The following is a 22,092-nucleotide window of genomic DNA, read 5'->3' as shown; positions in this document are numbered from 1 at the left end:
GGCTTCTTCTAAAGTGCTAAATATTGAGAGAGCACACCTGCCGTTCACTCCAAACTCTCTGGCTGTAGCCCCTCCAAGATCAATTGTGTTAATTTCTCAAGTTACCAAAAGGAAGAGGATGTGTTTGAAAGAGTTCGCCAGAAAAAAAGGATTCAATTTTCAAGGAAAAAGGATACAGTTGGACCCTGACAAGCACCAGCGTTGCTGAGGAAGGAGCTACACTCAAGGAAAGAAAAATGAGATTCCAGACACTGACCAGACCACAGTGTTTTATAAGGAAGGTACGATGATTTACGGCTCGGCGGTGGAGGCAACGGCAGAGAGAGGGATACCGGTGACAGTTCTGAAAAATCCAGCTTCCCTTTCGGATCAGTGAACCCACTGGCATGGGGAGGAAACCGAGAGAATACTGTCCGATGCCGGGACGCTTGATAAGTACTTACGCACGCTTACAATATAACTTCTAGGAATCAGAAACAATGCTGAGAATACAGTAATGATGATATGAGTTATTTTCCAACACGACACCTTCCTTATCCTCCTTATCAAGAAGATTGTCTTATTTGTTGCATGTACAAATGATTTGTGTTTGAGACACCTCTAACTGGATATTATGGTCCCACACATCACCTTAAAAGCTGAAGAGGTAGTCAGATCCAGCAGTTACAAGGTCATAGGCCTCAACAGTCAACAGGTCAGTGTTCTTTGTGATTGGATTCATTGTTTTGTTACTGTGTTACTGGTTAATGATTTTGTTGGTGCTAACGCTCGTTGTAGCACTGTGGGTGTAGGATATGACTTATATATAGGCTTGCAGGGGCTTAAAATATACCCAGAGAGACACAATGCAAAGTACCAATTCAATTAAAGTAGTTACTTATAATGTAAATGGAGCAAGGTTATGGCACAATTAAAGAGGGAGGGAGTAGAAATAGCTCCTCTTGAAGAGACTCATCTAACAGAACAGGAACACAAAAAACTTAGGAGATGGAGATTTAATTAGTATTCCTCTTCCTGTAGTCAGGGTTCTGAGAGAGGGGCAGCAACTTCACTCTCTGGTAAATGAAACTTTGAGTGCACATATGAAAAGAAAGATATTGACGGGAGATTTGTGCTGGTCTGGGCATATCTGCAGGGTCTTTTACTTTCTGAATGTTTATGCTCCTCTGGGATCTGAGTGGAAATTCTATGACCAAATCTTTGAATTATTAATCTCGGAGGCTCAGGGTATCCGAATTTGTGGGGGAGCGTTTAATGTTAGACTTTGCCCGACCCTGAATACACTGAAAGCTTGCTACTCAAGAGAGAAGAAAACAACAAAAACATAAGATTAATGATGGGGGACCTGGGACTGCCAGCGATATGGAGGGATCTGATCCGACAAAGATTCAAGGCTTGATTACTTTTTAATGTTTCAAAGAGATTAACACGGGTGATAAATTGCAATATTAGGACCGTGGACTTGTTAGGTCACTCCCCAATTTCTATGGATTTAATCTTGGCTTCTGAAAAGAAGAACACTGTCTGGAGGCTGAACACAGGGTTTCTAAACCAAATGAGGCAGCAAATAAGGATGGATGTAAAAGATTAACTTGATGAAAATGATAACAGGGAAGTGCCCCCACCAGTTCTTTGAGATGCATGCAAAGCTCTTCTGGGATTATAGGCTATTACTCTAATTTTAAAAAAGCAGCTAAAAGAAAAATTGGATATGTCACAAACAGAATGAAAAAAATAGAACATTTACATAAAAGAAAGATGGAAATAGATAGGGAAAAAGAACAAATTAAAAGAAATCAGGTCAAACATTAAAAAAAGCTGATCTTTCTAAAACAAAGTTATTAAGAAAAATTAAAAAATATATATATACATAGTCCAAAATCGATGGAACTAAGAAGCCTTTTTGACTTGATGAAATCACATGAAGTGGGACGAATATGGCTTCTTTAACACCACAAGTGTAGGTGAAGATAAATTTAAATATTGACGATATTGGCTGATAAGTGGACTGAACCAACATTATAAGATCTTTACCCACATTTTGGCGAAATTCATCGAAAAAAATCCACCAGTCACTCCACCTCCAATAAGTCTAGATCAGACAGGTTGTATTCAGGTAAGGTAGACACAAGGTAGCATTCAGCAAACACTACATGTGATTGAACATTATATTAAAATGACATTTAAACAACATTATTGAGCTTAGATATAGAAAAGTCTTTTGATTGAGTTAATTGGGAATTTTATATAGAATTCTAATAGCCCAGAGGCAAGAATATGAATAAATGGAGCTGTACCAAACTGGTTTGGCCTGGAAAGAGGCACCAGACACAGCTGTCCAATAAGTTACTGTCTGTAATAATAATTATCTTCTTTTCAGCTCTTCCAGTTGAAATAACCGATAAACATTTCAATAAATGGGATAAATTACTGTTGGGGTACTTTTGGCAAGGAAACAGCGATTAACAGGATTCATTTATCTCTGAAAAACATTAAATATCATCATTAACAGTGGATTGTTTGAAGAGATAAATTCATTCTGAGATGAGATTCTCATGACCTTGACTTTACCCCAAACAAATTGGATGCAAGCCCTAAGAGATGTGCTAATCAGAGCCTCTCATTATACTGTACCTTCTTTAGTAGGGGGACATTTTCATGCACTGAGGAGACGATACATGTTAAATAATAATGACTTTTCTAGATTTTTTCAGGTACGCCATCACATAAACGTGTCTATGTTCTTAAATAAAAAGGCATTTCAAAACAACCCGTTAAAAGTTTGCATTAATGCCTGTGGGACAGATTCAGGACTTCTATATAGACTATATATGGGACTGTAGGAGATTAAAATAGTAAGTACCACAACATAAAGCATAAATTTAACTAAAAGTTTCATTTCTGAGCAAGTCTGGACAAAATATTGTGAATTTCACTGAAGGATATCAAGCTCAACCTCATGGAGAGCATTTGGCTGCAAGAGTCTTTGTAGGTATTTTATCACACCTGTCCAGAAGTCTCACCACTGTGCTGCAGAAGGAATTGTGGCTCCAAGGAAGCCAATCACCATTTGTTTTAGGCCTGGCCAAAAGAAAGCAGTTTTTGGTGTAAGATTTATACAGAATTAGTGACTATGTTTGAGACAAAAATTACTTTCAGTTGGGACAAACTCCTTGTTGGGTGTCTACATTCAGTATCTACAATATTAAAACAAAATACTGTATTATTATTATTATGTATGTACATGAATATTGAGTTTAGCTGCTAGAAAGCAATTACAAGTAAATGGCTTAAGTCAGACACCCCCTCTGTAGAGGGCTGGTTTAGGGATGATATTACTGATTTAACCTTTGTGATGGAAAGAATCACCTTCACTGTAGGCTTCATTCATTAAATTTTGATGAAATTTGGGACAAGTGGAAAATGTATATTTTCCCGAAACACCCTTTTGACTTCTTCTTCTTCTTCTTCTGTTTTTTATCCATCTATTTATTTCACATGACAAACAACTCATGTTCTATGATTACAAGTTGAAAAGGTGGATCAATCTGAAGAGGTTCCTCAGTAAAGATGACTGTATGAACTGCTACTGTTATATGATTACAAATAAAGGAAGGAAAAAAGAGAAAGACTAACATGAGCATTACTTTCAAATCAAGGAACATATCATTGGCTAGTGTCGCTGCTCTGCACTGTATGCTGGTCCTGGATGCCACTATATCAGAGTTTAGATTAACATTATTGGATCAATCCTGCTCTTTGTTGAATTTAGGGAGGTTTATGCTCCAGTAAACCCAAACAACCGTGTCACACAAGTTAAACTAGAGGTCACTTAGTAAGTATTTTTTTCTATAAGCATCCAAACTAAGCAGATAATACGAAAGAACAGTCTGATCTTTTTCTCCATCCTTATAATACAAGCACTAACTAGCATTTTTTTTTTATTTCTATATCTCCGCGGATCATCAGCTGGTGAGGATGTTAACTTTTTGCCTCAGACCTGATGGATTTGGACTTTTAGCATGATATCATATATAGCCATCAAGTAGGACACTTTTACAAGGCTCTCATTTTAAAAGTAGTCAGGGACAGGTTTTCAACCCACGCAGAGTTAATGTTCATTAGCTAATGTCAGCTGACGACAACTGCTAAAAATCTGCTAAGTAAAGATGGTTAACTTTTGCATTTGCTTTTGGTTTCTTATGGGACACATCTCCTGGCATCCATCCACCCCACCTTCCTCCATTAGGGGACTTTCTCTCTCTTTACCATCACCTTGCTCTGAGCGTCTAATATTGCCACAGATGGGTTTCCAGTGAAGTTTGCTGAAATTGCGTCTCGTACAGACGCTGACGTATACCTTGTGCATCTGTATGAGACACAGAGGGACATTACAGCGTCAGCGGTCTGGGAATGAGACCAGGCTCAGGGATGAGAAACCTACATTTGTCTACCTGGGTCTGAAATTAAGGATCCATCGTTTCAGGCTGACTAAGAACATTAAGTGGTAAATCAGATATGCATATGTTCTGTTGAGCAACGTGAAGCTTGAATGGTGTAGCACCGGCAACTAGCGGGAGCAGTCAGTTGTGCACGAGGAGACATTAAAGCTGTCCGTCATGTCACAGTGGCTTGTGGGATAGAGCTAGCGGGGTCTTCTGTGGAAAAAGTTCGATTAGTGCTGGAGGGTAATGATGTGGTTAACCAGGCAAACAAAGATTACTGTAAGCCCAGTGACCAGTGATCCTGAGGGGCCGGCAGACAGCAAGAATTACTTTGCTGCAGCCGGAGCTGCATTGAGGAGGGACAAGTTGCCAGCTGGTGCCTCGAACCCATTATTAATCAGCTGCTGCTGTACTGTATTGTATGATAGTGCATACAACCATCGAGCGAGTATGTAAGCAGTAACTTGTAAGAAATGAGGCCACTTCGATAAACCCTTGTGTCTTTTCGTGGCATGCTTTTTGGTGAAGCGCTTGACCTGCATGACACAACCTTAAGGTTAGGTAACTACCAGAGACCTGTAAAGAAAACTGCATTGCAGTGTTATTCCACGAGAGTGTGTGTATATTATTCTGTCATCTCGCATTTGCCTGATAAAGTTGTCGATACCTGCGTCTTGGTGGGGCCCGAGATCTGGGTGCCAGCCTTGTAATGAGTATCCCTTGGGCCTGGACCCGAGCCTGTGCTCAAGGCTGCGTCTCAGAATTGATGCATAGGCGGGGAGGGCCAGCTAAATGAGGGTCCTGGCAGGGAGCGCTTGTCCACACTGTAATCACGACTCTATCTGGCTCAGTATGTGCAGCGTGCTGAGCTCAGATTTCTCTTATCAGGGAAAGGCATAGTCCAGAGGGCACTCAGCTCAAACGCATGCATTAATCCCCCCATGTGGATGGGGCTCAATCTCCAGAGATGACACTGCGTACGCTCTGATCCCTCTTAGTTTGCTGCGATCACTTCGGCTCATCCTGCTTCACGTGTTTACCTTTAACCGCGGCGTCCTCATAGACACGAGAAGTTCTGCTTAATATGAAATAATGAGGACTTCTCTCATTCATTTGGAGTTCATTTTTCAAGCCTGGCAGGCAATTGTGTTTCAGCAAATAATAGCAAGTAATGAGTTAAACTAAAAGTTTAGCTGCTATCATGTGTCGTGCAAGTGGTGGACTGACATCACTCACCTAATCAACATTGCAACGCAGTGCAAAATATAAGGTAGCTCTTATATTTCTGTTGATAATTAGAATATCATAGGTGAAAAATGACCAGCATCAGGCATCAAAGGCCTTTAGAGCTGCTCTCTTTTCCAACGTCTGTTTAAGATCACCAAATGCCCTGCATCTGTGCTGTGGTTAACCAGCCCCAGACCACAAAACATCTGCCCAGACAGACTAATCCACCGCTGTTTTCTCACCTCGTGCCATTTGCGCCTGTGCAAGCAAATCCATTGTTTTTAAATAGGCATGTGTGAGATTTTATGTGTTGAGAATGTTAGTTGTTAATTGCAACCTATTTATGTTTTTCTTTTACAGTGGGTCTCAAACTCCTGCCAGGATGCCTGGCTGAGTAATCACTTTCCTACATTTCCCAGAGTGAGCCGCATCAAATCTGTGTCACACTGAGTATCCTCCACGTTTGTTTTACTTAGCAAAAATAACTATGCCCTGCAGCCATGTTTGCCCCCTTTGGACTCACTGTGTGCAGGAAATTCATGAGCAGCAGGAAAAAAAATTATGTGTAAGTTAACATTTTGAAGAAAACCGAATAATTACTCATCCTGCGTCCTATTACATAGAGTGGATGACTCCGGACTCCCACAGTGCACTTGGTTATTTTAGTAGCCATTTCTGGAAAAAAATGATAACACAAGAAAACTCAATGAAGACATTTCATTATCGCCGATGCCTCTAGCACAGCAGTGCTGTCTAATCACATGGGTCTGCCTTTGTGTCCTCTTCATGCTGTATCTCCATGTTATCTGTTGTGAGTGGTTTGTCAAACCCACTACCGATGGAGAACGCTGTAAGGCCCTTCTCTAGCTTCCAATTCCTTGTCAGCACAGTTCAAAGCTAATTTGATTTTCTCTATTTGGCGTGTTCCTCATCCTCTTTAGCAAAGTCCCCAAAATTCAGTGAACATTTAGCGGAAATAAGGTGGTAACATTTAGGGTCAGAGGGATGATGTTGTGCACGAGGCCTGCCAGAATTAAAAACGGAGTTATGGGATGTAAAGCTGCAGGCATTTATGGACCCGGCAGGAACAACCTCTGACCCTGATTTCCAGGCTGTCACGGATGTCGACACCCTGCAGATTCAGCTCATCATTGTAATGGGGACACTCAAGCCCTCAATGTCACTCCATCCTGCCTGGAGCTTAGAAGGCACCTAAATCTAGACTCAGATCAAGAATGCATTAAATTTCTTACAGTGGAACTTACACTGGCCACGTGACCCAAGCACGGATCCCAGATCAGTGCGTCTATTCCTAGTGGCGTCATGAATATGAGCCCGGAGGTTTGTTTAATAGCGTGTATCACGTATCCATAAAAGCTCCTGGTCTTAATGTGTCAGCTTTACTGTGATTTGTGGAGACAATCACAGCTCACAGAGGCTGCCTTTTGATGATTTCTTGGAGACAGCAGAAAATAAGAAGAAAACAAAGGTGATTGAAGGCAAAAATAGCATCAATTAATGAGGCTATTATTGATAGACAACTCTGTCTTAGAATACATGGCAGTTATACTCTGGCTAAGGCCATTCCCTGCTTCTTTCAGTTCCTTGCTTTTAGTCTTTAGGGATACATAAAGCATGAAGCATTATGGTTACCAGCGCCAGCTATTTACAGCAGTTTAAATTTCATTTAGCCCCACACTGTAGCAGAAGGGTGAAAGTGTCGTGCAGTGAATATTTGCTCAGACATTACCCCAAAATATATGTCAGCACGGTCCCTTCCCTCCGCAGTCACCTTGAGTAACAAAACGCTTGGGTGTAATGAATTGCAGTATGAAATTTGAGCAGATATTATGAATATTAATGTGGATGCAGCACAGAGCCAGAGAGAGCGGAGTGGAACTGTTGAACCTGAAAGTCTTGTATCTGCTGTCCTTGGTACCAAAAATGTAGTTTAGATAAAGGGCAGTGAGACCTTTAATTCCAGCCCTATTTGCTCTGCTGTCTCTTTATAAACTGGCGTGAGTCATAATGCCGGGGCTGCTTCCAGCCTGTGTTGTCAGGAATACCAAATCATTATGTGTGTGGTGCCTTATCGAAGAAATCCGGACAACTCAGAAATGGCTTCGGCTCCCTGCACTCCCACTGCCTGCAGAATGTATTAATCTGACGCCAGCTTCAGCTTCAGCCATCACAAAGTTATCAATATGTGAGGTGCAGCCTTGTTAAAATGGATGATGACTGCGGGTTATGTTGAATGAGCAAAAATGAAGGACTGTCCCCTTCCCCCTAATGCTCCCCTCCGCTTTAACATTCTGTGCAGTTGCTCTTCGCCTCCACCTGTGATGTGGCAGGAATACCACAGAGGAGACAGACGGGAGCCGAGCACACTCTGAACAGGAAATAAAACTCCTGGCCCAGCTCTTCCAGACTCAGTGTTTTACGCAGACAGACGGATGCACAATCCCGCGTGCAAACACGGGGCCACACACAGACAGTGAAATGAAGCGTACTTTAACAGGTCCATTTGGAGGTCGCGGTGTGACATTGGTGTGTTATGTCAGGAGAAATCATCCTTTTTGACCTGCCACTCAGACAGCTAAGGGCAGGGGTGTGACTGTCAGTTGTTGAATTAAGCTGAATTTGGATACATGGCTGCAGGATGCTCGCCTATAATGTTTGCCTTATTTTTACAATTATATAATCTCCTATTGAGCTGCAAATGCATTGTGAATGGTTTCACGGGTACGCATGATCGTTAGCATCTTGTCTGTGTAAGGACAATGTAGAAATCCTTTGTTTATTCCGTATGAGTGCAGTGAAGAACTTATTTGAGCTGCTTTCTCACTCAGCTGAAGGTCAGCGTGCGAATAGGGAGCCACAATAGAGAGAGCATGCGTGAATGCATGCGTTTCTGATGGGGACAGAGAGAAAAGGACTGCATAAAATATACAGTTACGGAATACTGAGTGCTGCTGAAAAGGGAGAGGAGAGAGTTGCTGCATTAAATGCAGTGTAACTCTGCAGGCAGACAGGCTGAGCTTCTTATCTTGGGACATAGAGTTAAAGATCTCCTGTTCCTGCTCTGTCCGTGTGTCCGTGTGTGTGTGTGTGTGTGTGTGTGTGTGTGTGTGCAGTAGAACTGTGCTTTGAGAGCGGCGGAGGCTTTATATAAGGTCCAGTGTCCCCTCTCTGCAACAGCTGCAGAATATTGCTTTTTACCTGGCGGAGCCTGCGAGAGAGCATTAACAGATGTAGCACGGCTCAGGCTTGCTTAACAAGCAACTATTTAAGGTGTCCTGAAGAAGTGATAATGCTGCGAGTGTGCGCAGATGTGCAAAGACGTGTGTGGACCTTAACACGTCTTTGCAAGTGCATGAAATGAGTCTGCTTTTCTCTTGCTTCGGAAAATGAGATTAAACCTATAATGCTGGAACTCTGTGCTCTCCTGCATGGCATAAGCAGTCGCCCTCAGCAAGCTGTTTTCCATGCAAAACCTCCTGTTACACAAAGTAACGTTGCTGTTTGATGTGGGCAGATTATGATTTCAACACTCGGCAGGAGAAGCGGATGCTGTAATCCATTGCCATGGGTGATAGGTCAGAGGAAATCTATTTTCTGGCCTTAAATCATTTTGAGGGAGACGTTGTGCTCTGGAGAGTGATGTAAAATTGATGACTGAGTGGCTCACATTTTCTCCTCAGTGGCCCCTTTGCCTCTGAAGTTTTTGGGGCATGTCATAGCTAATCTCGCTAGAATTCATAGTCAATCATTTCCTTGATGGAAAAATACATTCATTTACGCTGCTTATTTACATAGCGTATTTTTATATGTTTAAGCGCACAATGAATAATGTTCGGCTCATTAATGCGCTGCATAAATTGCTTTTGCCTTCTTCATTATGTTTTTTGGGGTTTGTGGTGAAAGAAAAATTATTTTCGTTTAAATCATCTACAGGCAATTTTGTTCCAGTATCACGCTGCCAAAAGCGTGACATGGGGTGTGAGAATATTGAGTTAATTCATAATCATCAGTCCTCAAAGGGAATATGCGGAATTTGGAGCCATCAGCACGAAATGTGTAAGTAGGTGAAATCAGAAAAGTAGCCGGAGCCAATTTCAGTTCAGACTCTGGGGAGACTTACTGTCTGCAGACTTTAATTAAGGATATTTGGCAGCTAAGCAAATGCTGCCTTTCTAAGTGCATAACAGATGTTTTGGTGGGTTGCAGATACTCAGAGTAATAGATTACTTTCTCATTCAGTAAACATTAGAATTAAATTGTTTTATTATTAAATTGCCTATATCTTATTGCTGGAGGGCTGCAAATTCCATTTTCTGCTTGGGGAACCTATAACCCCATATGGGATTTCACAGGGACTCTATTCCTGCATGTACAGTATGTTCATATTATAGGCTGGCTGGTGTGTGTCTGTCTTTGTAATAATATGTCTTCATTTATCTGGAGAGCCTCTGTGGGTGGATGTTTGTGCTTTTTTTTTTTCATCCGCTGAACTATGCGTGCTGTAGAATGTGCACATACAGAAACATACAGGCGGATGTTGTGTTAGCGAGCAACATCTTGCTTTAAAGACGATCAGGAAGCATGTGTCAGTATTTAGCAGGACATCTCTCGGCTTGCTCCGCACCACTTACGCAGCTCTGTAGACATCTGCTGTTTTCGTTTCCCCGGCCACGGAGGCGGAGAGGCCATGTGATTGCTTTGCATAAAATATCCTTCAACTGTAGTTTGTTCTCCACTCCTCGCCCTGTCATATTATTGTCTGTTTGGACAGAAGTGATCACAATGACGTTGGTATGTCTTATGATTGTTGTATCTGTTGCTTTATCAGCAGTTGTCTCAAATCTTGAGATCCCCCACACACACACACACACACACACACACACAATGACATGGCAGCTGCTTCTTTAGAGGAGGGCATTAATCCGCAGCAGGGCATTTCCTGTAAAAGTGAAGGGATCCAGGGCGTTCTGCCACTGTCTGCTACCTTTATCTGTCCTCTCCTCTGCGACATGACTCTTTGCTGCTCTGTTGCCCTGGCTCTCTCTGGACAGCAGCGACGGAGCCGCTGCTCATGAATGACCACGGCCATATTGACAGAGCCTGCGCCAGAGGCCATACCCCATGTCCCTAGTTCAAACACACGTACACACACACACGCTCACACTTGGACTAGTCGGGGCGCGCCATATTGTGGGGAGGTGCTACCCAGCTGGTCAGATTGGAGCTGAACTCTTGTGGGCCGTCTTCTCCTCTCTGCAGGTTTCCATCATACTTAGTTGGATCTTTCTGGGGGTTTTTTAGATTCAATTTCTCTCTCCGCCCACCTCTCTCTGTCTCTCGTTCTGTCTTGTTGTATGTGGGCGCGCAAATATTGTTTTATGATGAGATTATGTTAATGGGAAGATGGTATATGTCATAGGCAGCTACGATCACGCAGTTATCAATACCCCTGAGGTACAAACAACAGTCTGGAAGACGGAGATGAGATGTCTTTGTGGTGCACACAATGGTAAAGCTCCTCAGGCGTTCTGCTGTGCCTTTAATCCGTCCTTGCCTTTGAATCCTCAGCCAGGAGCCGAGTAACACGAACAGCGGAGAGACGGATACTCCGCCACTCCGTGCTCTCTGTCTTCCCTATCGCATCTTGTCTCTCGCGCTCCCTCCTGTCCAGACCCCAGCTCTCTCCATCTTCAGCACGGCGCTGCGGCCCACCACTCCTTTGTTTGCATTTCAGCAGCAGCCAACTGAAATATTGATGAACCCCGTCTGACCCCTCATCGCTGTGTCAGCATCTTCTTGAATGTTCCTTCAGAGAGGCACCGCGCCCATCTGCTTATTGACTAGACCTCATGTTGGATGGGCTGCACATGATGGTGCTGTAGGCGGCGTCCTCTGTTCACCGCCAGTCATGAATCTGGTGTTGACCTTACTCCCTGCAGGGACTGGCCCTTTAAACCCCCTACATGGATATACAGACACATCACACACCTATTTGAGCTGGTTCATAAAACACCATGTGCTGCATGGTGGTCTCTAATGGCCTGTGTGTTTGTCTCCCTCTTACTCCTTCCAATTTGGATGTCTCATCTCACCCCTTCCAACCCCTTTAGTACCCAGAGGACATTTTTGTCCTCCAACATGACCTCCATAACCTGTTTCCCTGAAGCACAGGAGGAGGTGTTGGATTGCTTATGAGGCGCCACACAAACACAGCTCACCCACATGGCTTTGCGGTTCCGGAGCAATGAAAGAGCCGACCGCCACATACTCTTGTTCCTCCGCAGCCTTAAATAGTTTTTGTGTTGCGCCAGCAGCATCCTCAGGTTGGGGAAACTTGAGAACAGAGTGGCACTGCTCTCGTCAGTTTTTTTTCCACATGACTTGGACCCCAGGTGATAATGTCATCGTCTTCATCCCATCTCTCTTTCGCTTCTTACAGCACTATAAAAGACACATCACCTGCTTCCTTTTTCTCTCTTGGCCCCTGGAGTCAGCAATCTAACCCATACTGCAGCGTAAGAACCGCTAATACGTGCATGCGACAGTTATCGCTTGCCTCCATGTTTTTTTGTTTTTTTTTTGTTTAATATGTGCCCATATCTTTTTAAGTGGCAATGATCATTTTTAGGAATGTCGTCACATTCTTCCCCCGTGTCGTATTTTTTAACGCTGTATGCATTTGCTAGTCAAGTGTGTGATATCACCTAGCCTCAAAGCCCGGGCTCCCTTGCGCATTGGATGTGTTGTTGCCGACAGCAGAAGGCAAAAACTGGTGAGGTAATTCATACCTTCGATTTGATGATGTGACTTTTCTGCCTCTCAATGGAGTGTTTTCTATTATCTAGATTTTTTTTTGTGCATTCCAAGTCAGTAGTAATATTTTTCTCATGTCAGTATATGGAGTGATAAAGCAAATGTCTACATATAATATCACCTAACTGAAATGAATGAACTGTGTTGTGCATTACATGAGACCAAACTCTTATACTATATGACATGATTAATTAGAACTTGCTGTTTAATTTGGACCACAGTTGGCACAATTGTTCTGCTAAAAGTCAATCAATGGTGAAACTGAATTACTGGCATAATACACATTACTTTAATTAAATGCTAGTATTGTTCAACTAAAAAAATACTGCTTATTTCTGCCCTCATATCTGCATGCGATGAATCACCCCATTATATCTGTGTTAATGCAGCAGCCTTTCAATCTGTATCATTTTTTCTCATAGTTTTAAAACAACTGCCATTCTACAGTCTTTGAAAAATCCCAAATGTACCATCTGAGATCGAGCTCCGAAAAAGAATTTCCCCCAGTCAAGTTTAATTAACTCAGAGCCAGCAAGTTGATAACCGAGCCCTCAATTCAGTGACTCACACCACACTATGCCAGTCCACTGGATAAGATTCATATTGCTGACGTTCCATCTGCTTTTTCCACACAGTTATGGCTCTATTAAATATTGCATGGAGCTCAGGACACTGGTGGACTTTGCAATTCCACTTCTTTGATCTTTGATCAACATTATCAAGAAAAACACTGCGCTGCTCCTGATTTATCTGCGAGGCTGTTCTGGGATTCATGTATCGTACTCACAGGCATTTGACCTCTCTGCAGCAGCCTTTATTGAACTGGACTTGCTGCGTTGCGCTGTAATGCGCTGCATTGTGATCCTACGTTGCATTTCAATGGTGAGAGACAATTTCTGATCTAAATGCTAATGTAGGATCCTGTAGTCGGAGTATACTTACTTTGCTTGTAAAACCCAGTCCGTCTCTGGTGTCCTGCCGTATCTCCTACATCTCTGATAGATGTGCCTGCGGGAATTACGTTTGGATTGGGGCTTGACTGCGGGACTGGCTGCTGGGGGTTTGACGCTTCATGTGGGTTTAATTTTATATGGGGTTGCGGCTGTGTAGTGTGTGGACACCCTGCGTGCACCTCTGTGTTTCTAAGAGTATGGATATGTCATAACTGCTGCTTTTCCTCTCAAATCCTGACAAGAACTAAAGAAATGTATCTCGGGTTCTCAGCGGTAGGTTCGCTTCACACTGCGACTTTCAAGGGTTTTCCCCCTCGGGAGGGCGGATCAACAAATACAAGAGTGTTTACGCAAGTGTGTGACGCATGTCTGATGGAACAGTCCAGCTTTGTACAGTACACGGTCAGTCAACACCAACTTGATCCTCCCAAGCGGAGCCAGCGTTCTGGGCACTTGAATTTCAGAAACAGCACTTGATCTTTTCCAGCTTTAGTGCCGTTGTCTGGAGTCCTCACATGCTATCACAACTGGATCTTCAGCGGGAGCGTGATGTCATAAATTCCTAATTAACAACCTTTCCAGACACCTTTATTGACTTTTTGGTTGCAAATCACCCAAGAGTGACTGAAGAATGGCAGTACTGTCTGGCAAGCCTCATCTCGGAGGGTAATATTCAGAGCATCATAAAAGGGCAAGATAGAACCATAAATATCAAACCAGACTGACATCTGATTTTAAATTGATTTGTAAGATGAGGCCGACATCAGAATTAATAGCTTGTTAGCACATCTCTGCATCACTGCATATTCTTCGACCGGGAGTCAATGCAAATATGTCCTCATCTGCTCGTTTGATTAGTTCGTCCTTTCAGTGTTTAAGTTCCACAGAGCATGTGGTCCTCATACATGTCAAGCTGTCTGTTTGCATCCACAGCAACAGACCTGACCAAACGTTCGGGGGATCTGAGTACCCCTGGCAGTGACGATTGTGTGGGATGAAACCCTTTGTACTTTTAATCCTCGCCTTGTGCTCAGACCTTGATCATGCATTCACACCAGGATCATGTGCTGTTGCATGTCATGCACTGTATGTCTGCAGGTCTGATATAGTTTCAGATTGACTGGTCAAAGCTATGCAGCATTGATTCCTTGTGTAATATGAGCAAAGACAAATTAGCAAGTAATTATGTAGCAGACACTCGTTTTATCTTTGAGAAAAGCAGCCGTCCCCCTTTGTGAATGCTTGCATCAGTGTACTGCAGAGGACATCAGTTACACCCTTAAACTGTCATTTAAAAAAAACAAAAAAAACCCATCACAAGTTTCATCAACTGGCGTTTTATTGGAGCCATTGTTTTATATTTGGGTTGCTGTCATGCATGAGGTAACCTTGTGACTGTGCCTGTGATTGTCATTATTCAATTCCAGTCATTCAGTGGCAAGATATCAAAGACATCAAAACATTAGTGACATTTTCCCCATGAAAGACACGATTCTGTTCATTAATTCGGCTCAGAAACTTTCCTTCCTCCTGGAGGCATCTCACAAGGTTTTGGAGTCTGGAAGGTGATTGAATGAAAACAAATTTTAAACAGTACATCAAATTAAAAATCAAACTTGATTGAATTGAGGTCATGAACACTCATTCGGTCACCAAAACAGCAAAGTTTTTACCCGGAGAGATAAATATTTTTGTGGATTTCTCTCACATATCAGGCAAATGTAAATCTAATTTAGTGTAATTTACTTTTCATCTCAACCTTCAGACTTTACATATTCCCATAAGTAGATCACTCCTGCATCTCATATGCCTGTGATTCATGATCTCAGCTGTGTTGAAGACATTTTGATAGGGTTGAAAGACTTACAATGGATAAACCAATTGCACTTTGAGTAATACACCAGTTAGTATTGCAGCCTATAAAATGTCAAGAGCAGTCAAAACAGATTATTCCAAGTAAAGAACAGAAAAACAGAAGCAGAAAAAGAAAAAGAAAAAGACGCCAGAGCATCTACAACCTGAGAAAAGCAAGCGTCAAGGAATAAAATCTATCACAACAAACTTCTGAAGAAATGACCAAAAACTGAAAAAGACACACAAACACACTGAGACACACAACCTCAGACACTCTCATATATTATGTTATGATATCAGAAAACTTTCTCTCAAGCAAACATAGCTTTCATGCAAACAAACTACTCTGTCATTTTTTTTCCGGGCTTCACAGATAAAGTGCACCAGGAGCTCACTTTGTCAAAAGCATATTTCAGCTTCCAGTACAAAGCACTATATAACATGAGTGGGTTTCTTTTTTTCTTTTTTCTTTTTTTTTAGCTTTCATCCTTCATATTCTGTCCATCTGTCTTCTTCAGTCGTACATACACCTGAACCTTCCTCCAGCTGGAGCTGATGGTGTGCAGATTGTGTGAGGATTGTCAGGTTTACTCTGTTGTTGTTAACATACTGTATTTCTGTTAGCTGGACTCTGATGGAGAGGAAGAATTATAATTTTGGCCTCTGGTTTATCAGTGGTAAACTTATTTGCCAATAAAATCAGTGTGTAGCTTGTGACAGAATGTCCCTTTCGTGCCAGAGACAGATAGGATGCTTTGATTTTGACGTGGGTCTTTGATTAAAGGGGCACTCCAATCAGTTTTACACATGAAGACCAGTTTGTTTGAAGGAGTGCTGCTCGGCCTCTGGAAGCAGTTGTGCAGGAAACTAAAGTCTGAGAAAATGATCCTGATGTGATGTCATCAGGATTGTCTCAGCTCGGTTTTGGAGACGATGAATTTCTAACAGAAAGCCCCCATTGAGTTAGAAGAACGGGGGTGTTTACATGTCAGGGAAGGTCTACAATAAAAGCTTGTAATTGAGTTGCGTTCATGGAAAAAGTAGGACCCTGTGTTTTTGGAGTTTAACCCATACCAGGAAGTAAAAGTTGTGATATCTTGACCACTGCTGCTTCAATTCTCACCATTCCTTTTTTAAACCTGCCTCTTGCAAGTCCTCAAATTTATGACAGAGTGACTAGATTATGAAATAGCCCCCAGTCACACCACCACCACCCCAGTTACTGCCACCAGCAAAAGCCAACTGGCAGACAAATCGCTGTTTTTGGAAAACCTCTGAACAGGAACAGAGACTGAGCTGGCAAAAACTGCAATAAAAACAAGGAGGTTATGCAAATGTGCAACTACAGCAGTCTCTTTAGTATCACACTGATAAAGGTGCACAGTATGGAAGAGGCTAAAATCCACATTTCTGCAACAGAAGGCATGTTACTCTTTGATGATAATGATAAAGACATGAAATATTAAGTTATATAAGGACATTTGCTATAAATGCAATACAGAAAATAATAAAACAAATAATAGATTACTGTAAAGTCATTGAACCCCGCCAGATACTTCCTCTCGTACAGCAGTGCTGCAAGGCATGAAATGATAAGATGAAGTGAACACAGTGCTCTGAGAAAGAAAGAAAAAATCCCCTCTTCATAACGGTAATGTATAAGGCGACCCAAATGACAGAGACAAGCTACGGGTCGCTGAGGGCGAGTGAAATTACATTCATCCAGTCCTGCGGAACAGAACGCATCTCCCACTGACGTCATGGCAAAGAAATACAATAATCTATAAAACATTTCACGTTCAGCTGTTGTTTGTAGGCACAATAACGTGGGATAGGGAAAAAGAAAAGATGCAGGAGACACTTAGGGAGAGACTTTTAAGATGATGTTGGAGTCATTCAGCTGTAAGACTGTTTCCAGTGAACGATTGCATTGCACAGGTCAACAACAGACTTTTAGTAAATTTCGCTTTACCCCCTGCTGTCTGGAGGCTGGAACATCTTTGTTATCGAGGCCACAGACAATGCTCATCCTGCATACTAACACTGCCTATCATCCAAAGATAACAAATCAACCCCATGTAATGGATTTCTCTGTAATAACATTTCTTTTTGCACTAATCTTAACTTCTGGAATAGGAACACTGGCTGACACCACTCATCATTATTGGTGTCATTATTTGTTCATGGTGCCAGCGCCCTGACAGATTCAGCGTTAAGTGTCTGTGTTCCACCACCTTTTTGTGGAGCATTGTATGAAGAGCTCTGGGATGGACCTCGCCGGTTCCCTCTGAACTCTAATCTCTTTGATCCTGTCTGTCTTTGCAGCATTGTACATATGTTGAAGGAGCTGCCAGATTTACTCAGCATCATAGAGAATGTTTGAATACAGCCTCATCCCACTCGCGCCCTCCATCTCAGTCCAGGCCGCCTCCTCTGGTCTGCTCAGCCGCTCGCCGCATGTTTTCCATCCTCTCTCCGAGCATCGACTCCTCTGTGTCGTCCTACATACGGCCATTTCTCCCGAGTCTCACTTTGTGTCTTTCTCTCTCGCTTTACCCCCCTCAACCTAACACAGGCGTGCAGGGTCCCGCCACTCTGAGTCGATGGATGGATCTGCGTGACTCTGGAGGGAACGTGCTCGAATGTGTCTTTTGGGCTACGTGAGGAATCAGTAGCGTGCACACTGAAAGCCCCACTGAGCTCTGATGAATGTGTGTACATCTCTGAAAGCGAGCAGCACTGACATAGGCTGTATTGAATTTGGAGTTAAGGGCCTGAAAGCTCATTGGACAGAAAGCGCCTGGATTCTGACCATCTTTGCAGTTTTTCCCACATTTCCACAAACGGGGCGATAGAAATCTTTGTCCCTTGTGAGCAGCTGTTTTCATAATTTACCTTTCGCAGTTGCATTGATGATAAAATTTGCTTGTCATTTGGTTTTGCTACCTTTTGCAGACAATAGATCTGGCTCTGGAATATGTGGTTGAAGACACGTGAGGCTTTGTGGAGGCGTAACATAACTGACCTGGCGTCAGCTCAATGTCTCCAAACATCAGTGTACGAAATGCAGAACACTCTGTCATCTTTCAGTCACTGAAAGCTTTTCAAAGCCACACATAACCCTCCAAAAATGTGTGGTCAAGGTGACAAATAGGCACACTTTTTGTTAGTTCCTGAACAGCTCAGAATGATTTTTCGCCTAACAGCAGTAATACTTTGCTTACTGTGACAGCTCATGAGAAATCTCTTAAACCATTTGCATTTCATCTTCATCACAAAAAACATGTGTCTCTAACACTTTGTATCGCCTTACTCTGTATAACACAAACATGACAGAACCTACACTTGAAGCTCAGTCACAACAGGCTTATTGGCTTTCTTGTGGAGCATTAGATGAGAAGATTGAGACCTCTCTCCAAAGGGAGCAAAATCCACCCACTAGCACCTCTAAAGCTCACTAATTAACACATTGTATCTGATTTGTTTAATCCCTGTAAAAACCAAAGTGTAAAGACAGAAGGTTGTGGTTTTGCAGGAGTTATGTGAGTATATCCTGGTTGGGAGTATTTGTTGGTTAACTGGTGGCAACACGACTTCAGGCAATCACTGTGTGCGGCCAGTTTTAGGGTGCTTGTGGGTGGATGTTTTTACCTTGGGACAGGCACCCCTCATGCTAAAGTGAGCTAACGTGCTGCTGACTGGCTGGTGCACAGACATGAGATAGGCGTTAGCTGCTCTTTTAAATCAAACTGCAGGAACCAGCTGTAAATATTATCTCATATGCAAAGATTTTAATATTTTGAAGTTCTGAAACCATCATACTTTGATTTGTGCTGTTAAATTGCAACCTCACCCTGATTTTACATCATTCAGTGCACTATAGCCACAATACATGCACTTCCTCAAGGATGTATTTCACTCAGAGAGGGTTGGATTAGCATGTCTTTGTCAATTGGGTATTACTGGATTTACCTTTAAGACCATTCAGTGGAAACTCTCCCTCCATCTGTCTGGAGGCTGAGGAATCGGCACTCAGCTGACAGACCATTACTGCTGCTGAACAATGTGCACTCTTGTGGTAGACCTGTTTTAGCTTGGCAGTACTGGAGAAAGTTGATTGAGGGAGTCGACCAGGGCCGTTATATTATTATTTAAATTGCTATGGTCACCTGAGTTAAAATGAATGTCTGACAAGCTCACGCAGGTAGACGCAACTTGAATAAGGCAGTAATTCTGTTTTGTTGAAACTTGGCAGATCCTTCAGCCTTTGTTCTCTGATGATATTCACATATAGCTGTTTGGGGAGCTTGAGAAATTTTAAAATCAAAGTCCTGCAATATTTTGTCAGCATGGTGTGTGAATCAGCAGGGCTATGCAGTGTTTGACCCTGGCTTTGCCTTGGAGAGTGTTCAGCATCTTAAAGCCACTATCCCCTTTCCGTGCTTCAGATGGTGCCATAATTCCAAAGCCTGGACACTGCCAGTTAATTGGGTCCCCTTACATGGACGTGGGCAGTGCAATGATGAATAACACAGAGCAACACTGTGACCACACCGCAGCTCAGCACCGTCGCCCCCCACCGAAATCAGATGCGGCAGTCGCTCTGGTGACAGTCGGCTGATGCTTCAGGCTGGTTTTCAGAAATACATGACAAATCAGCTGTTAATATGCTGCCGGAGTTAACTGTGTTTTATTTATGGCAGCATTCATGAATAACATTACGCACTTCAAATTAAAATAGTGTAAAAAGCTATACTGGCACCTGTGAAATTGCAGGTGTCTGTGTCAACAGCAGACTGACAGTGAAATCTCTTTGCATGCCAGCAATTTCCATTTCACACACACACACACACACACACACCCAACCCTGCTACTCCACACACAACCTTTTACTCATCTGCAATTACAGTAACACTTTCTTTTCCATTTGTTTTTTATATATATATATTCTTCAATCCATCTCTGGCCTCTCAGCTCCCCTGACAGCAAAGATGAAATTGCTGAACATGTATAGTCAAAGCACACGCGGCGATGGGCTTATTAAAGACGCGGCAAGTGGGGAGGTGGAGCCCTGCTCTGGCTGCAGCTGCTGGATTGGCTCCCTGCACAGCAGTGGGGAGGGGCTGAGGGAGAGAGAGAGAGAGAGAGGGAGAGAGTTGGGGGAGGAGGGCAGTTCTCTTGTTGAGAGATAGGGAATGCCCGTTAGTCGCGTCTGCCGATAATAGCACATCAGCCGGAGCGCTGCTGTTGGGAGAGCAGAGCACAGGCAGTGCGGAGGACTGAGCCGCCGAGCACAGAATGGTCCACTAGGGAAGACAGGCACACTCAGAAAGAGACAGAGAGAGAGGGGGGAGTAAGGGAGGAGAGAGTGCATCAGAGCCCGTTGAGAGGAGGACAGAGCAGGAGCAGAGCAGTGGAAAGAGGAGAGGAGGCTGAGGAAGGGAGAAAAGTTACCAGGTCAGCAAGAGAACGTGGAAGTGGAGCAGCTGAGAGTCACCGGGGCCCTTCTCCCTCGGGAACAGCCCGGCACAGCAATAAACAGCACAGGTGGAGAGTGATATTACAAGAGGGGATAGAGGGAGTAGTGTAACTTCTTCCTGGAAAGACAGTGAGGCGTGGGTAATGCTCCTCAAAGGACCCCCCTGCACAGCTCCTTCATGACCACCACAGCAAGACAGGAGCAGCACGCAGAAGACACTTGAGGCTGGCAGAGCCTGGACAGTGCAGTTCTCCTCACTTCTACACTGAAGACTTTATCACTCAGCTGTGTGCGTTGAGGTGGATGCAGTTGCGCTTCTGCGAGGCTTTTATTTGCTTTTTTTTTTTTTTTTGCTTCGGAGTGTGAAGCAGCGGAGATTTGGAGGGCGAGCTGTCCGGTCCTATCATCTCTGAGACTATGTTAGACTGTGCGTCAGGGAGCCCTTCATCAGCAGCTGCAGCCTTAGAGCATGGAGAAGTCCAGCAGTGAGGAGTCAGCCATTCACCGTAGCCCCTCCGTAGATAGCCGTGACTCTGACTTTGCCCAAGCCTCCACGTCTGGCCGCCCGTTTGGCGGCCGCGGCTTCACTGCCGGCGCATTCTACGGCTCCACGGGGCCGCGCAAAAACGCGCAGCAGGGGCAGGCAGGAGCAGCAGCGGACACCAGCGCAGGAGACAAGACCAACAACAAGTACAGCTCGCCCAAAGGCAGCAAATACGTAGTCTTTTACCTGGATCTATCCTTTGTGTTCCTTTTAGAATTCAAGAAGTGCAACATGGCAAGAGGCTGCCTCTGCTGCTTGAAGTATATGATGTTCATCTTCAATCTCATCTTCTGGGTAAGTGGCTCATCCTTTTCTTGTTTGTCTGTCTCATCGTGCTTGTTCACACTGATTCAGCTAATGTGAATTATACAAATGATGAGCAAGGATGATGCTGACGGAGTCAAACTGGCTTCAGCAGCCCAGCGTTACTCTTTATCCATATCTGTGGTAACGAATATGAAGGCTCAGTGTGTGATAAGTTTGTAAAATATTAATCAGGAAACATTATGGCAGAGTGCTGCTTGTCAGTGCAATAATGCATTTCTAATTATTACGTCAGGCTGTTTATGCATGTTCCTCTCTGTGCATGTTGCTATTCTTGGATGTCATGACAGAATCAGTGGCATTGCACCAGGTCTTCTTCCTTGTGGTGGTGAGGAGGACATGGGTTCACTTGGGTGACTCATTCAGATGGTTATATGATTTACAGTGAACGCGGAGTTAAAGTGTTGCTTTTGGCGAACAAGTGAAAGACTG

General features: G+C 43.4%; 1 protein-coding gene across 3 annotated transcripts in view; it reads left to right on the top strand.

Annotated features, from left to right (window-relative positions):
• tspan9a (tetraspanin 9a) overlaps nt 1-22,092 on the top strand; it is a 153,488-nt gene that overhangs the window by 71,395 nt on the left and 60,001 nt on the right. For 2 of the 3 annotated variants that reach the window (XM_041939370.1, XM_041939369.1), the window contains one exon: nt 21,551-21,630. In XM_041939370.1, the coding sequence (XP_041795304.1) occupies nt 21,568-21,630 (63 nt within the window). In that variant the 5' untranslated portion in view covers nt 21,551-21,567. Of the gene's footprint in view, nt 1-21,261; nt 21,631-22,092 lie in introns of those variants that run through there. The other variant, XM_041939368.1, reaches the window with a different exon arrangement.

This window comes from Chelmon rostratus, chromosome 6, assembly GCF_017976325.1.
Source record: "Chelmon rostratus isolate fCheRos1 chromosome 6, fCheRos1.pri, whole genome shotgun sequence".
NCBI lineage: Eukaryota > Metazoa > Chordata > Actinopteri > Chaetodontiformes > Chaetodontidae > Chelmon > Chelmon rostratus.
The sequence above is the reverse complement of the archived record's forward strand: the minus strand, read 5'-3'. Positions and strand labels throughout refer to the sequence as shown.